Source organism: Haliotis asinina, chromosome 13 (assembly GCF_037392515.1).
Source record: "Haliotis asinina isolate JCU_RB_2024 chromosome 13, JCU_Hal_asi_v2, whole genome shotgun sequence".
Taxonomy (NCBI): Eukaryota; Metazoa; Mollusca; class Gastropoda; order Lepetellida; family Haliotidae; genus Haliotis; species Haliotis asinina.
This window is the reverse complement of record NC_090292.1, coordinates 43,636,489-43,655,169: the sequence shown is the minus strand read 5'-3', so window position 1 is coordinate 43,655,169 and position 18,681 is coordinate 43,636,489. Positions and strand designations below refer to the sequence as shown.

General features: G+C 39.0%; 1 protein-coding gene across 1 annotated transcript in view; it reads right to left on the bottom strand.

Moving 5' to 3' along the window:
• Positions 1–8,368: 8,368 nt before the first annotated feature.
• The window catches only part of LOC137259942 (atrial natriuretic peptide receptor 1-like), a 112,881-nt gene continuing 102,568 nt past the window's right edge, over positions 8,369–18,681 (bottom strand). The window contains exons 17-22 of the mRNA XM_067797597.1: positions 18,028–18,151; positions 17,515–17,583; positions 16,137–16,311; positions 15,435–15,533; positions 14,768–14,859; positions 8,369–13,733 (exon numbers count right to left, since the gene is read on the bottom strand). Of these exons, the coding sequence (XP_067653698.1) occupies positions 13,674–13,733; positions 14,768–14,859; positions 15,435–15,533; positions 16,137–16,311; positions 17,515–17,583; positions 18,028–18,151 (619 nt within the window). The 3' untranslated portion in view covers positions 8,369–13,673. The remainder of the gene's footprint in view (positions 13,734–14,767; positions 14,860–15,434; positions 15,534–16,136; positions 16,312–17,514; positions 17,584–18,027; positions 18,152–18,681) is intronic.

Sequence of the window (18,681 nt, the reverse complement as noted above, 5' to 3'; positions counted from 1 at the left end):
TACATGCATCACAAATCTTTGCAGATTTTCATACCTACTGGTGTAAACTAGCAGTAATAAATTATCAAAAATGCAAATTCAACGTATTTGAAAAATGACGTGATAAAGAAAACCCAGCTGTGGTGAAAAGTGTTTTCAACAGCTGTGCTGGACACTCGGATTAAACGGCCGCGGACAAGAGTAGTCAAATCATGGTTGATTACACAAACAGTTACATAATCTATTCCTTACATAAAAAGACGTGTTTATTGTAATAAGCAGCCTCTCTCACAGACGAAAACCGGTGTCTGTTATTTTGACACCTTTGTGTCTGCCTGCCTGTCTGCTAATGACAATATGCAATACACACCTTCAGTCCTTGACCACATGCAATTTGAACTTTATCAGGCCTATACTAGTAAGCCATTAACGAAAGCCGGCTGGGCGTATCGGCAAATGAACCAGCCAATGGGTGCTTGATCTGACTGGTTTACACCCTGGAAAGTCACATTTAAAAAAAAATAGTATTTGTTTGTTTATTTGAAATATGATGGGCCAATTCTTTATTGTTGTTGAAATTTTCAGTCAACATTAATCTTTTTATGTTTATTTTGTTCTTTAATCTTGCAGCCACTGCTTTTTATATTGTATTATCTTAATTTCTATACACATTCCTGTGAAATAAAATGAAACATACTAACGGGTCATTGTATGGAAAAAGGCAATTTCAGCTTTTGCTCTTGGGACAATTTAATTTGTATTTATGATATTACATGTTCATGTAAGCTACTTTGGTTTGTATGTTTTATATATTGCGTCAACAGAGACGTTTGGAAGAGAATTTTGCATAAACTCTATTTTCGCATTTCAACTTCAAATCAAAATGCCATTACTGCAACTGCGGTAAAAATACATTTTTAAAAAAAATCCAGTCATAGAGTTTGCATAAAAAAGGTATGAAATTTGGGAAAAGTTGTTAGACGTAACACATTGACTGGTTATGAGTATGAAGCAGCCCGTTTAATGTCTGTTATTTACGAAAGCACGGATAAGCGCTCCTGGGTGAGCCACATTCACACATGCCCACTGCCGGAAGAGCAACACTGTTTTGAACTCTTTTTTCTTAAAGGGTCACTAGTGCAGAGCAATTTCCGTGGACTGGTTGTTATTTTTCTTATTGCTTTTCTCGGGAGAGAACCTGGATGATATTCCAGAATTCGTGACTGGTTCGTGACCTCTGCTGCGCCTCCAGTATGCGCAACTGATAGTTTCAGTATAGACTGAAGTCATTTTTACTTCATTATTATGGAAACAAATGATAATAAACTTTGAAGTTTAATCATCTGCCAGTGGTAATAAATGGTTAGGAGTGGGGGAAAAACGAAGTCAATGTACGTCCTTATATATAATATTGTGTTTTTTTAAAGTAATTAAAAAAGTACACGGTCTGCTCATATTTATGGTTAATTTATATCATGACTGCAATATAACACTGTATAATTTGCCAGCGTGAATCATATTTCACACTAGCCCTATGCGCGACCTAGTGTATGTTGTCTGTAATACAGACTGTGCTGCTTGCTACAACAAATAAATTAAAACAAAATGCAAGTATTATATTCAAAACAGACTAAAGATACAGCAATAGTGTCAGGCTATTACCTTGTTCAGGAATGTACCCATCGACAGGCAAACTGTAGCGCAAATGGGTTGCGCAGCATAGAGAAAATTACAAGTCTTCTCACATACGACCAAAACGAGCAAAGGTTGGCAGCGTACTTTCCTCTCTTCGGTTCGAAGAAAATCTTTTCATGTCAAAACAAATATCGCTACCATCAAAGTTATACACCCATTTCTCCGCTTGGCTCTGCTCTCATACTTCCAACCCCACGTTGAACAATTAACCCCAAGCTGATAGTAGTGTTTATTCAACATTTCAAACGCAACTCGTGGTATATCAGACCGTTCTTCGCCTCCATTTCCGCTTCCAGCTTCCGGTTCAACGGAGTGAAGGAACAGGAGGGCATTACTCCATATGGAATACTTACAGTTACCTCCCCTGCTTCATTACGTCAGAAGTGTTTTTTATGTACAATAAATGTTACAAAAATCATAACAATAGCGACGACAGGTAGGACACATAAACTCCAACAGGTTCATGATAAAATTAGGCAATGTGGTATTTCTTTGTAATTTCTGCTTATTCCTGTCATGTCACACGATCTGAATACCACGAGTGGCTTTTAAAATATTGAACAAAACATATTTCACGTGAGTAATTATTAAACATAGGGTAGGAAATCTGACAGCAGAACCCAGTGAGGAAATGGGAGTGTACCTTTTATGGTGGCGATATTTTATATTGACATGAAAAATATTTTTCTATCCGAAGCGAGGGAAATACGTTGCCAACCGTTGCTCCCTTCGCTCGCATGTAAGAAAACTGGACATATTCTCTGTGCTGCGGAACCCCATTTGAGCTACATTTTGCCTGTGATATATCCACATAAGAGGACGATGTGTCATTCATTTGTCACTTGTAAATAATCCTGTTCTATGTCACGTGACTTTCAACTGTCCAACATGCGAAAAGTGATACATCTTTTAGGTTTTTCATATTGGTGAATAATCTCACTGGTCACCCAAGATAGCATGTCTGGCAACTAATTGTGTGATGTCCGCCATTCTAAGTAACTTAGTTATCCAATAATCAATCAGTCAACGTATTGGCGGTTAATTCTTTGAGGAAGGATGATGTTTTTACACACGCACTTTAAGACAGGGTCTAATCTGTATAGATTAGTAAATCTACATCCAACACTTACAAATTGGCTGTGGAAGATAAAAGTGATTGATGTAATTAATCCACGAGTGTGTTATCGGTTACTACTTTGATCGTTGTTTGTTCTTGTAACTCAGCTGGTAAACCTTCTTGCACATCCACATATAACATAACATATCACCTTACCTCACACATGAATGTCGCTTTCTGACTGGCTAAGCGCTATTCTATTATTTTCAATGTACACTGCTGGGAATTCCGAAGTCTTCTGGTGCTTTAGGGTAGTACTTTTTTACCTCGAATAACATTGAATCACGCATCAAGCACGGAAAATACCTATGTTGTGCGACTGAAAATCGATGGAAGGGAAATCACTCTAAATCTGTTGACCTTGTGTCGTCTGCAAAATTGCGATTCGCCTCGCATTCAACAGAAGTGCTTCAAACAGTTGAAAATTAAAATTTAGGTGTTCGGTAAGATAAATACGTTGTTCACTGGTTCCTCGGCGGACATGGACTCATGAACCCTCGACGTTTTTTATGTTCCCCTCGCCCTCCGGGCTCATGCACATGAGCCAATGGCCTCCTCGTGACCAGTGAACAACTTATATAATACACTCTTAAAAAAAAAACGCAAAATGAAATTCAAAAAATGGTACTTACAATTTTGTACACATAAGTAAGGTCAAACTATTTTTAGGGTTGCACATTGTTTATGGAGGGTTTTGGAAGATTACGCTTTACCAAATGCAATCACAAATGATCTTGGACGATTTTATCAATCAGGATTGTCATGATGTGCGTGGGTATCATGCAGCACGAATATCAGGCACAATGGTTGTTTCTCAAGTGCAAAACATGAGAGCATGTGACTATAAACGACCCAAATGAATCTCACAATTTCACCTACGATCTTAGCAAATACTGTACACGAAAATGGAAAGTCTCCACGCTGCCGATCGAAATGAGGCAACTGGACGATTGCAAGCTGGCGAAACAAAGAGTAAGGTGGCAAGAATCTTTAACTTTAATCCCAGCACAGTAAGTCGATTGTGGGATCGATTTCGTCAAGATCAGGAATACGTAGACAAATTCGAACTGTACCCAGAAGTGTCGGTCAGTGGAGGTGGTCGTACTAGGTACTGACTTCAACACCACCTGACTTTGATGACTGTTATTCCCGTTTTGAAGGGAGTACATTTGCCACATGAGACCTTAAAGGCAACATGCAATGTAAAAAACAACTGTGCCGAATCTGATAACTTTCGGTAAGCACTTATCGAAACAAATCATCACATATGTCCATTAAAAAAAACGCGATGAAAAAAGAAATCGAGTTCAAAAGATTCACTAATTTACCGGAGACTGGAGAAATGCAAAATGTCGATAAATCTGAGTGGTGTTACTATGTTATAAATTCATTAACTGACCATCATGTGAACGCTGATGATATATAACGTCTAGGTTTATACCACCAAACGCAATCTGCAGCCTGAAAACGCTTATGGGCCGAAACTGTTTTGATAGTACCAACAGAACTTCGTTGCTACATAAGAAATACGTATAAGCATTTGCTGTGTACATGGGTAAATGGGTATAATCAGAATTTGTACCTAAGAAAGTTTTCTGTTTTTTCTGCCAATGGCAAAGTCGTTGTTATTAGTTTACAGATTCAAATAAACCAAACGCGTGTTCTTAGCGACCACAAATTACACCTGCCTTTTGCTATGAAAGTTGAGCCAACCCTCAATATCGAAGTAAACAAACACAGAAAAAGGATCAAATTGGATCTGTCACTATACTATACCATCCACGCGTTATACACTGTTCGGATATTTTATTACAATCAGACAAGGAATACCAGGGATATTTTCAAATAACGGCATCCACCCTTCTCACTAATTTGGGGGAAGTACAAACTACTGCACTTTGAATTTGCGATCGTACGCTTATCATGTTGTTTATTTTGCCATAACCAGCAATTTATATTACATGTCATGAATAAATGATGATTTTGTTGTAAGTACATTTTCTTGGTTGCATCTAAGCTTTAAATTCGTGATAGTAGCGTCCTCGGTCAGCGCAATGGGCACAAACTGACGAGGGTCGAGAAGGTGCTCTGTTGCATGCAGGAGAAAATGCTTTACAGTTCATTTCAAACACTTCATGTCCATTTGTACTTTTTAGATGACAAGCTGGGTTGGAGGTTGACTGAGTCAGGGACAACCTACTTCTGTCCTATATTTTGAACCAGTGTATTACCGATTGGACGATGGAGTGGATGTCGGCTTTGTCATGTTTAATTTGCTTTGCAGATAGAATCTGGCAATCAGCTGTCCAATTAGCATCCAATTAGCATCTTTACAATACATGTATAGAATATGTAATTCCACTCTCCTGGTGGCCATGTGCAGCTTTGCTCGGCATGCCAATTAAAACTACACGCTGTTGTTAATTTGCTGCTTGTCAACATTCTCCTCACCTGAATGTTGAAAAGTAATTTGAAAAAGAATCATGTTGAATCAAACATTAGATTACGATTGGCAGTGTCTTCTCAACGCAGATTTTTAACATTTTCTAAACCATATAGGTTAATTTCTCGCGCATATTGCTACAATGACAGATGCATATTTTAAATCAATACCTCAAAGGCAGAACGTCCAAACGTCCAAACCTTTTAAGAATCGCATTAAACAGCAGGCGATTGCAGATTTGAACTTGCTTCGCAAACTAATGTGATATAGGTCATAATAATTCCAGAACATTAAGCGATAATGATGGTTGTTCATAAACGGGAATATTTCAAAACTCTCTAGAATCATCCGTGATATATGTGTACTGATTTCAATGGATCTTTTTTAACATGATCCAAACTGAAGGTGACCGAAATGAATAATGTATTATACATTCAGTAACACTTGACCAAATTAATTATCTATGCTTGCATTTAATTAAGAATGAACTCATTTATTTTTTACCTCAGTCCGCCCGTGGGTGGACACAGAACTAATTATCTATTAACGGTTCAAGGTATTTCATGAATACACCAATTGCATAACACTGTTCCTGAACGCCTGAGCACAGGGTTCCTGTGCAGCTGCCCCTTGTTGCGAGCGTTATAATTAGCGAATGTATCTCTCTACAATACGCCTATTATGCTCTGGCGAGGTATACCCATACCACATTGTAATCAGAATAATAACTCATACTGCCTAATTATCTGAGAACGCAGATTGCGTACGAATTCCAATCATCGAAACACGACGTCTCGCTGCCGTTGTCTAATGTAACTCGGGAAACTATCCAGAGAGTTGGAGAGCATCACAGATGTAACTCACAGGAGGTAGTTGTATAGTCAACAAAAGTCTGCAATAATCGCAGGTAGCTGCAATAATCAAACAGTCGGAGAAGACTAGTTGCTCCACTGATCCGGTAGCAACAACCTTTCTTCTAAAGATATTTTATGGCCTTCTAATTATAGCAACTGCTCTAGTGAACTGCTTTATGTCTACCCATGTGTTCACTAGGAGTCAACATCTTCTGAATGTTCCACCTTACAGACTGAAAGGACATTCAGAACTGCTCCAGCAATGCTCTGGAATGCTCTTACTTTGGAACTGGGAGGAATCGAATCCTCCGACAATTTTAAATCACAGCTGAAAACTCACCTCTTCACTATCTACTATGCCTGAATCCCAATCTGTACACAGTCAATAGTGATCACATTTCCCTCAAATATCCTGTCTTTAGGATGTGTTTTAGTCATTCTCATGTTGTGCTTTGAGCATATGTTCTTATGGAATCTAAGACTACAAGACTACATAACTATTATTTAATATAGGAGTGTTGTTTGACATCGGCTCCATCACGTCATTGTGAAATCTGAGACACATTTCCATAAAGAAGATAGACAGCTTATACTGTTACATACACTAAAACACAATATGACATAGTGACCCGATGACCACCCTCTTTACACTTCAACCTTCCAGGTAAGGTCAGCGATGTACTTGACCATAATGTACAAAGACTTGATCCGACATTCAGTTCTCGGATACTAAAACCCCCATGTTCAAAACGCTCCAGTCTGCATTTCCAATGTAAGGTCGGGATGAGGTCTGTCTTTCTTATGCCCTTACGAATGACCATCGTTTGGTATGTATTGCAAAGCCTTTTCCGCACTGTGTCTTTGGTTCATTTCAACAAGCGTTCGCAATAATCCCGGCCCGGAGGCGCAGGGCTTGTTGCTTCAGATATATTTGCAGGTCACTGTGGCTTTCAGTAATTTCTTTCTTTCTTTTTTTCTGGAATCGTTCATATATATTGACTTTCAAAATGGGTCAGTAGAGTTTGTGGTAGATTTTAGCAGGCTACAGCAGGCCCTAATAGTCAAATGGCCAATTAAGTATTGCAAACACTGGATTAAACTGTGCGGTCACTAGAAATCCGTCATCGCAACGACATTTGTAATAGTGACGTCTGTCCCATATTTTTAGCCACTGTATTGCCGTGTATAATTCAAATATGTAAGGATTTGTATTTCTTTATGATGCATCGATTGCTGTCTTATTGTTTTGTTTGTTTGTTGACAAACGGTGTCTCTATTTGGAAAAAAAACAAACAAAAAGTAAAAAGAAAATGCAACATAAAAACCCCACAGATTCTTCATTCTGTCACTATCATAATCACAGAATATTTTGTTTTATTTTTGTTTTACGCCGCAGGTATATGACGGTGGTCAGTAAATAGTCAAGTCTTGACCAGACAATCCAGTCCTCAGCAGCATGACCACAGATCTTTACAAGGGATACGTTAACATGTGTCTACCAAGTTAGCGAACCTGACCACTCAGTCCCGTTAATCGCCCTTTAGAACAAGCATGTGTTACAGAACACCGCCACAATATAAATAGAGTACTGCCAGCAAAAACTCGTCATTCATTGTGTATTGTTTTGAGTAAAACCCAACACATTTTCAGTAGAATGCTGCCGAGCAGTCAGCTAAACTGAAGTGGTTGATAAGAGTCCAAACTGACAAGACCCCGGTTGACATGACCGCGATGTTATCTTCAGTGACGCATGTCATCGTATCCCAGTTGCGTAGATCGATGCTCATGGTGTTGATCACTGGCTTGTCTGGTCCAGGCTCGTTTATTTACAGACCACCGCTATATGTCTGGAATGTTGCCATGTACAGCGTTTAAACAACAACCTACCAAACCAGTCAAACACAATATATGCACTAATCTACACTACATATATTACCATCTCGCACACACAAAGCAAATATATTACCACCTTGCAATCACACACACAAACTAAACACATTTCCAGCTAGAACTCACACACAAAGTACACACACAACCGTCTCGCAGTCACACACAAACTACACATATTACCACTTTACAATCACGCACAAACTACACACACTACCACCTCACAGACACAAACTACACACAGTAACATCTAACACTCACACACAAACTTCACACATAACCACCTCGCACTCACACCCACTACACACACAACAAACAACACACAGACACACCGTTTCCCTCACATCCCACATCAGTGTCAACAGAAATGAAGAAAAATGAGTAACACGCGAGTCTGGATTCAGTTTGGCTTTATCAAGAAAACACTTCACCTCGCATCTTACATATATAGACATACTGTTCACGGTTAACCTGTTGTTAACTCGCTGTTGCCACATTACGAAAGACTATTGACAGACATCCGCTATTGTTTCTAAAGCCAGAAAGAGGTACATTGCATACGTTTTGACGTATTGGCGTACTTGCTTAAAAACACGTAAGTTCACACTGAAAATCTGTTCAGTAGAAAGGTTTGCCGTAGATAGCTCGACAATCCCCGGAGTACAGTTGAACATCATTGTGTCGAAGTGTTAAGAACCTACATAAATAGTTCGTGCATTCTGCAGAGCATCACAAGCACCAAATGATCACTAAGTAAATAACATGTAGAGACAAAGGTTTTACTTCGAGACAAACGTAAATTCGACACAACCATGTTTGACTGCATGTGTGTGATCAGGCCTACCAGATAGAAAATGAACTAAAATATTTACATTCTTGAAATAGACATAGCCACACAAATTACACACGAGACTATCACCATTAAGTGTACATCGGGAAGACTGAAACATGCCACATTTTCAAAGACACTGCAACAATCTAAATGCTGGCGAATCGTGGTTGCGGTTTTACTCTTCTGGCTCAATCGAGTGAGTTTACTTTTATGCCGCTCTTAGCAATATTCCAGCAATGTCACAGAAATGGGCTTCACACATGGTACCCATGTGGAGAATTGAACACAGACCGCCAGGCTAAATTCCATCCCGATTCCATAAAGAATGTGGCGGGTTTAAATCAAAACGATGAACTCTGAATGGGGAGAGTTTGGTAGGTCTGACGATGATATCACAGAAATTAAGAGCATTTGGATGATGTCTAATATATCTGACGTCTATGATATGTTTGAAGTGAACGGACACGAATAATTTTCAAAAATACCAAGAGGTGATAACATAAACATGTCTTCTAACAACTCAAACCGGACCACCAGGTGAACGATGTCATGAACCGCCGATATGTCACGTCGCGTGTTCGAACCCAGACTAACTTGTATTCATTTGGCAGCACAGTGCCTATTGTCTTGGGTGTGAAGGGGAATAACATCTGCATCATTTTTAGACGACTATTTCAGAACCAGGTACAACGTTTGTACCCACCTGTACATCTAGGTTCAGATGACTACTTCAGATCAGGTATAACGCCAGGTTGTCTTCTAGGCCCTTGTCTATTTGCAACGAAGAAAATACACACTATTGTTTGATGGTGGTTACAAATTAATGAAATTTGACGGATTTGATAGATGCATCACGCTTGTGTTTTTTTTAACTATGTTCAACATAATAACTTTCCGATAACGGATGTAACTTATCAGATTCAGTTTTCATGGTATACTTTCACTTGCACGATCCTTTACATTACCAGCAAACATTTCATTTAAATAACCCGTGCAGCTGTGGATATATAACACGCACGTGATCTATATATCATTTCTACGCAACGAAATAATATATAAGATTAATAAACAATAAAATTTGAAGAAAATGGATTTAACGTACTCAGCAGTTCAAACACCATTTAGGAATAAATTATGAACTGTTGACAAATCTTGTGATCAAATAATAAATGAAATACACATCAAAAGCCGGTGATATAAGCGACGCTGTAATGTGAAGAATTCGTGTCATGTATAAATAGCTATGTACATTAAGTGTTGACAACAAATATATCTGTACATACGTGAATAAATAACATTTACAATCGAAGAGATCAACTGTGTCTTGCAGTGCTTCACAATGTATATTGACACACCAAATATATTTGAGGTAATATATCAGGCTCTAAAATGTACATCAACATCCTCCAATAAAGTTTAGATAACGTATGAGGCTTAAAAAGTATATCAGCATCGACAGACAAAGTTTTATGCTTTGAAATGCACGTTAACATCCTCAAATAAAGCTTGGATAATGCGTCATGTTTACAATGTATGATAACATACTCCAGTAAAGCATAGGTGATGCATCAAATTTAAAACGTGTGTTAACATCCTCAAATAAGGTTTGAATAATGTGTCATGTGTGTTAACGTACTCAAATAAGGTTTGGACAATGTATCATATTTAAAATGTATATCACATCCTCAAATAAAGCTTAGGTTATGTTTCGAATTAGAATGTATGACAACATCCTCAAATAGAGTTTGATAATGTGTTACGTTTGCAATGTGTGTTAATATCCTCAAATAAGGTTTGAATAATGTGTCATATGTGTTAACGTCCTCAAATAAGAACTGGACAATGTGTCATGTTTAAAATGTATACCAACATCCTCAAATAAAGCTTAGGTTATGGTTCGAATGAGAATGTATGACAACATCCTCAAATAAAGTTTTGATAATGTGTTATGTTTACAATGTGTGTTAACATACTCAAATAAGGTTTGAATAATGTATCATACGTGTTAACGTTCTCAAATAAGAACTGGACAATGTGTCATGTTTAAAATGTACATCAACATCTTCAAATAAAGCTTAGGTTATGTTTCGAATTAGAATGTATGACAACATCCTCAAATAAAATTTTGATAATGTGTTATGTTTACAATGTGTGTTAACATCCTCAAATAAGGTTTGAATAATGTGTCATGTGTGTTAACGTACTCAAATAAGAATTGGACAATGTGTCATGTTTAAAATGTACATCAACATCCTCAAATAAAGCTTAGGTTATGGTTCGAACTAGAATGTATGACAACATCCTAAAATAAAGTTTTGATAATGTGTTATGTTCACAATGTGTGTTAACATCTTCAAATAAGGTTTGAATAATGTGTCATGTTTAAAATCTATGTTGTCGTCCTCAAATAAAGTTTCGATAGTGTGTCATGTTTAAACCATATGGTAACATCCTCAAATAAAGTTTGGGTAATGTGTCACGTTTAGGATGTGTATCAACATCATCAAATAAACCTTGGATAATGTACCGTGTATAACATGTATGTCAACGGCCTCAAATAAAGCTTGAATAATTTATCATATTTCAAAATGTATGTCAGCGGCCTAAAGTAAAGCTTGAATAATGTATCATATTTCAAAATGTATGTCAACGGCCTCAAAAAAGCTTGGGTAATGTATCATGTTTTAAAATGCATATCAGAATCATCAAATAAAGCTAAGGACATGTACCATTTCCTGAAAATGTACATCAACATCATCAGATAAACCGGTGAAATAACAGATGTGTAAATGACGACATCCTCAGGGAAATCTGGGACAATGAATCATGCATCACGTGCATACATCAACACAGTGCATCTGTTGCTTTCATGCCAAATATTTCCCCGAGTTTTAAAAGTTGTTTTCACTTTTTACCATGTGGGGAATCGAACCATTGTGTTTAGCATGACGGGCGACACCTAAACCACCATACCACTCCATCGCCAGGAGTAAAAAGGATGCGTGAACAATAGTAAATATGTAAACAAAAATATGTCCGCGCAAAACAGCAGATATTTTAAAAGAAAACCTAAGGTGAAAGTTTGCGATATGTTTACATCTCAGAAGGAACGATGTACATGGAAGTATCGAACATCTTGTTAAGGCAGGATATTGGAATAACTGCAAACAAACAGTCACAGAAAAAACAAATATCGTTGCATGAATTCGTCACAACACTGAAAGTTCAAAGCATAGATAGGTATAATAATTCCCCGTATTCATGATTACAGAAATATGCATGATTAGCAATAACAGGTATCACGTGACGTATCTTTACACATCAACACATTGTAAACAGGGGTGTTCTATTATGCAGTTAGCGTCTGATGTGATCTTATGCGTGTGATTTTCTTTCAACGTGTAATTAAGAAAGATGACGCAATATACAGTGGAAGTTGTCTAAACCGGCACTCATTGAAACTGATGGAATAATCCGATTTAAACAAGGTGCTTGATTGTAGAGCTGACAGTAAGTGTACAAGCCATGGATGGGGCTGCGATTGTATACCGGTGTTGACAACTTGCCGGGTTGGACCGATGTCGGTTGGGACAGCTTCCACTGTAGTGGTTTGGCTTTTTGAGTGCCTCAGTTAAGTGCCATTTTTGTTGTTGTTTTTTTTTAAACACAGGGGTTTCTTTGAAATGCCTTTGGCTCAACATAGGGACAGGTAACAGTTGCAGGGGATTTCCATATTACACCACTGAGGGGAGATAACTCGCCCCATCCAGTTACAACGGTTCACCATTCAGAGGATATAACGCCTCTAATGACATTACACAGTTCAGGGTAGAACTCCGCCCTTTCAGGTACAACAATGCGTCTTTCGGGGGACACAGCTTATCCCCTCCATTAACAACAGTACAAAGTTCAGGGGAAGTAACTCGCGTTATAGTACACAGCCCAGGGCAGACAACCCACCCCTCTAGTAACATCAAACTTAACAAAACAGAAAGTATTCAGACACTGACTGGCCCGACAAAGTCAAAACTTTGTTTCAGACAACTTTGTTTTACGACAAAATTTCTTTTTACACATTTGCAAACAATCGTAATTTACAATCGAAATACAATCTCCTTGAATGTAGGTCAAAGTTAACGTGTAACCATTTTTACAGCAACAAAATGAACTTAGGACCAGGACTGATCACACGTGCGATTGATGGGTACCCGGTAGGCGAAGAGGTAATGTCACAAGTAACTTCATTTAGCCACACAGAGACCTTGAGTTGTGAACTCCCATGATGCTGAGAATGAAAATCGAGTGCGATATTTATATGAAACCATTAGCATACACGTGTACAATTTGCATGAACTAACGTCTAAGTGATAGACTTTGGTAATCCTGAAATTCACGCTTGTGTCCATTTTTCAGATGCAAGCTTCATAACAATTCACTCTAACACTTCAGTTCATTCCAAAACCATGATTTGTTGCCATTAGTCCGGCGTTTTACGGAATGAGCCGAGTGGTTACGAATGTTGAACCCGGAACGTGGCGGAAGGATACGACTGTACCCGAACTGCCTCCAACAAAGACGGACTTTCCCGAAAGACTGAACATATCAAGTGAAGCTTGGCTACTTAAATCACTTGATCGAACTACATGCAGTACATATAAAAGGGTAAAAACGTTACAACGATGGCATAAATAAAATACAAATATACATTTTTCATAGCATGGAAATATCCATTGCCACATCAGCACCCCATAGTCGTCAGCAAATCACAGATGGAATCATCCACTCCAGACGCTTGCGCCTTAATGTCGATTCACCACGTGACAGAATATATAAATAGGATGACGTCACAGCTGTGTCATAAGGTACTCAGGTTGTCGTCACTTCCCGCTCTCCAAGCAGCCAGTACGTCGTCACGCTCCCCTTGCCCTAGGAGAAAACAACGACGTTTACGTTACATACGTCAACGTAGGTGGTAGTTACATCTGCGTTCAAGAAAAATACATCTATGAGGTCGGTATTTACATCTGTGCACAAACATTTACACCTACACAGGCGGTATTTCCACCTGCATACACGGTACTTACGTCTTCGAAGGCGATACGTACACCTGTGTACGATTTACTTACGTCTGCCTAGGCGGTATTTACGTCTGCGTACACGATACTTACATCCATGTAGAGCGAATGTTCATATGCGTACAAGATATTTGAGTATACGTAGGCGGTATTTACACCTGTGTACATGGTACTTACATCTACGTAGGCGCTAATTAAATCTGTGTAGAAGATACTTACATATACGCAGAAGATACTGGCATTTACGTAGAAGATACCAACATATACGCAGAAGATACTGGCATTTACGTAGAAGATACCAACATATACGTAGAAGATACCAACATTTACGTAGAAGATACTAACATTTACGTAGAAGATACCAACATTTACGTAGAAGATACTAACATTTACGTAGAAGATACTAACATTTACGTAGAAGATACCAACATATACGTAGAAGATACCAACATTTACGTAGAAGATACTAACATTTACGTAGAAGAAACTAACATTTACGTAGAAGATACTAACATTTACGTAGACGATACTTACATTTACGTAGAAGAAACTTACGTTTACGTAAACGATACTAACATTTACGTAGAAGATACTAACATTTACGTAGAAGGTGTTTACAGTTACGTAGAAGAAACTAACTTTTACGTAAAAGATACTATCATTTATGTACAAGATACTAACATTTACGTAGAAAATACGTACATTTACGTGGATGTTGACATTTACGTGGATAACATTTACATGTTCCTTCAAGATGCGTACAGCTGCGTCGACGACTCTTACATCTCATAGCAATTTCAAGAACTTGCAAATGCCTTTCACCTGTTTTCCTAGCATGCCAATGACATGTATTAGAAAGCGGACATTGTCATCCAATGTACCAACCTTCATTTCAACAGCACCACGAAGTTCAAGGTCAAACGTCTGGAACCGATCAAGCACTTCTTTTGTCTGAGGACTCACGTGGATACGCAGAGCTATAAGTAAGGCAACATGCACATTAAAATGGGAAATTGGTTGGTGGTTGATGGGAATGTAATTTAATAATGGACAAAATATGTTAGGTATATTGGTATTTTTATTATTGATATTTTATCAGTGTGTCAGTGAATAAATAGATCATTATTTAAAATTCCAAACTTTGCGTATATCCCTAACTATTTTTGTCCAGTATATTTAGCAGGGGAGAGATCGATTTAAGGGGTTTACTTTGTACAGAAACTGTGACACCACGTTAACACGTCTCGTGGACACCCTACTCAGTCAAATGGTACTGACTACGAGCCCACAAACGTTGTTTACTGTGAATACTAGTTCAAACTTATTCAGTAGATGGTGAGTAAGTTGACTACAGTTGACTACAAGTTGCCTATAGTTGATTACAAGCTGCCTGCAGTTAATTACAAGATCACCACAGTTGCTTACAAGCTGACTACAGTTAATTTGCAGGTTGACGTTACGCTTTGTACAGACGGACAACAAGACTGCCAGATAATTTGCAAGTTGACTTTAGGCTGAGTACAGATTGACAACAAAACTGCCCGATACATACGCAAGCCGTTCGACTCCATCCTAGACGCCGTGTTGACGGTGTCGCCAAACAAACAATACCTCGGCATCTTGTGCCCCACAACCCCCGCACACACCGACCCTGTAGGAGGAAAGTACAGACCATTGTAAGAGGTGACTCTACTTGTCGTAAGAGGCGACTAACGGGATCGGGTGGTCAGGCTCGCTGACTTGGTTGACACGTGCCATCGGTTCCCAATTGTGGAGATCGATGCTCATGATGTGTCATTCAATAAAACGTCACAGACACAGTGAAATGATAAATGAATCAGTCGTAGATGATGTAAAAAGAAATTATACTCACTCACTCACTCACTCACTCACTCACTCACTCACTCACTCACTCACTCACTCACTCACTCACTCTTTGTATATGAAAATAGACATCACATTCATGGACATACCATGAGAAACATGTATGTGACGAGTGGGTATAGTTTAGCAATTTAGCAATATGTTTCCAATATGACGGTGGGGTACACCAGAAATAGGCGTGACACGTTGTGGGGAATCGACTTCGGGTCTTCGGCGTGACGAGCGAACGCTTTAACCATCAGGTTACCTTTCCACCCCAGGAGACAAATGAATATTCAATGTAACATCCTAACCCTCTAAGGAAACATATTCAGTTTGAAAACAATGAGGCCAGCAAATTCCCAGTCAAAGTCAATCGTATTTTATTTACCTGAATGGATTCCAATCCGCAGTTTCAGCTGTTGTTGCGGCCGATGACGGATTTTGAAAGACAGCACAGCGTTAAGTAAAGATAGCGACATCCGGGCTATTTCCCGTGCGTGCAGCCTCCCGTTCCGTACCGGTAATCCCGACACCACCATGTAGGCATCGCCTATTGTCTCAACCTGCCCAAGAGTAAAATAAAACAATTTAAACGAGAAAACCAGAATATCGTCCTTAATATACGCCTGGAGAGCTTACAGGATTATGTCAGGTCATACAGGGATATGGTACAGGTCACAATATGAGTTAGAATTTTACGGGGCTTCAGCAACTTATGCTTGTCGTAACTGAACAGATCTATTTCCATTTTGTCAATCACTGGTTGGTCTGGTTCAGGCTCGATTTTACTTCAGACTGCTTTCGATCTTAGAACCAGCTCCAAGTTACTGGTACCAAACTTTCGACTTTTCTCATTTGGTAAACGATCGTTCTTCCACGCAGCCCCGAGACAATGGAATTCTCTGCCAGTTCACATCAAAGATTCTCGGACAACTTTCAAATCAAGTTGAAGATTTTTCTTTTCCCCTCTGCTACTACTGACTCCCTCTTCCCTCTGAGCTTTGAGCATGCACCAGTGTGTGGACTATAGCGTATGACAAACAGTCATTATTACTTAATAATATTGCTGAGTAAGGGTCAAACTCATTTGATTTCTGATATATATTTGGCACAGTTAACGTACATTACGCGTTAAGGAACGCTTTTATTTTACAGGGATCTTAGGAGTATGGATCTTCACAGTCTGACGACAAATCAGCGAACTCGTTGGCGATGCAAGGCACATGACAGTTGATTCAACAATCATTTTAAAAATTCATCCCTCGTGAAGGTTCGGGTAAGAATACTCATCGTCAACTGCCCATGCATGCTGGTCGTAAGAGACGAAAAAGGGGATCGGGTTATCAGCCTCGCTCACTTGGTTTGACACATGCCATCGGTAACCAGTTGTTCATGCTCTTGATCACTGTAATGTCCTGTCCAGTCGTGATTATTTACCGACTGCATATAGTTGGAATATTGTTGAGTGCGGCGTAAAACTAAGCTCACTCACTCATTTAACAATTCACCAGTACAGGAGATCGATATGATGTTGAAATGTCTAAGAGTATGGTTTTACGCCGCTTTTCGAAATATTCCAGGAACACCAGAAATGGGCTTCACACATTGCACCCACGTAGGGAATCAGAGCCGGGTCTTCGGCGCGACCAGCGAACACTCTAACCACTAGGCTACCCCACCGCCCCTCTATAAGCATGAAACACGTGACAGTGGTACAACGTCTCTATAATTATCCCGCCGAGACGTCAGAATGAAGCGATACATACCTTATAGACATCGAAGTGTTCGATGATCGAGTCAAACGTTGTATAGAGATCATTCAGCAAATCAATCACCTGAAACGAATCACAGATCGATAACATCTACAAAACTGTAAGATATTGAGAAACGTTTTACCCAGCTTTTAACATTAACCTTAAAAGGCTTCAGTGATTATAACCAACCAGGAATCGAAACAGTGTCCTCGTCGTGAGTCTGAACTACCCGACTAACGGGATCAGGTTGCCACGGTATCTGAATTGGTTTACACATATCATCGTATTCCAAAATCGTACATCAATGCTGATGTTGATCACTGGATTCTCAGGTCCAAACTCGATCATTTACTCGCAGCCTCAAAGCTGTAATATTGATGAGTGTGGCGCTGAACAACAAACAGGGCAACTAACTAATGATTAACGACATGTTGAGGAAAAACCATATTTGTTTCAGGCAACTCTCAGTAAGCAGCCCAGGCGGTTACAACAATGAATAGTTGCAGTGGTAGTAGTAGTTGTTACCTGCATCGGCGTGCTCTCCGACGACAACGCCGTAAAGCCGCAGATGTCGCTGAAATAGATGGTAACTTCATCGTAGTTTTCCGCCTTGACCACCTCGCCCCTAATCAGCTGACCCGCCACTGACCTGCACCGAGATGAAACAATCAGTGTTTGAAGCGTCCGTGAAATGCCCATATTCCCCCAACTACTGGTAAGCGTCAAAATCAATATTATTTTCAGAATGGTCCAAACTATGAGGCCTGGCGTTCAGGAACAAGTGTATTCTCTCATTTACTATGTAGAACAAATTAATAAAAAATGTCGTTATACTAAACCCCTGTATGTTGTTTTGTAGCGGGGTACATTATAAACAGGAGATGGATTTGTACAACATGGTTTCAGTTGATGGGAAGGCTGGTTGCAAAACTGAGACATGTAAGTTTGTTTTTTTTGTGGGTTTTTTAATTAGTGTTTTTTAATTATTTTTATTTTTTTATCCAGCCTCAAACCATTCGAGTCTAAATGATCTGGGACTACTAGTTTATTGTCTTAGAATCTAACATGAGTGCTTCTGCATACATAGAACTTACTTGTGAATATTTATCTATTTCCAGAGCGTATGTCCAGTCTATAATGACCAATTCTAACCCGACATTTACATTACCAAATGTGTAG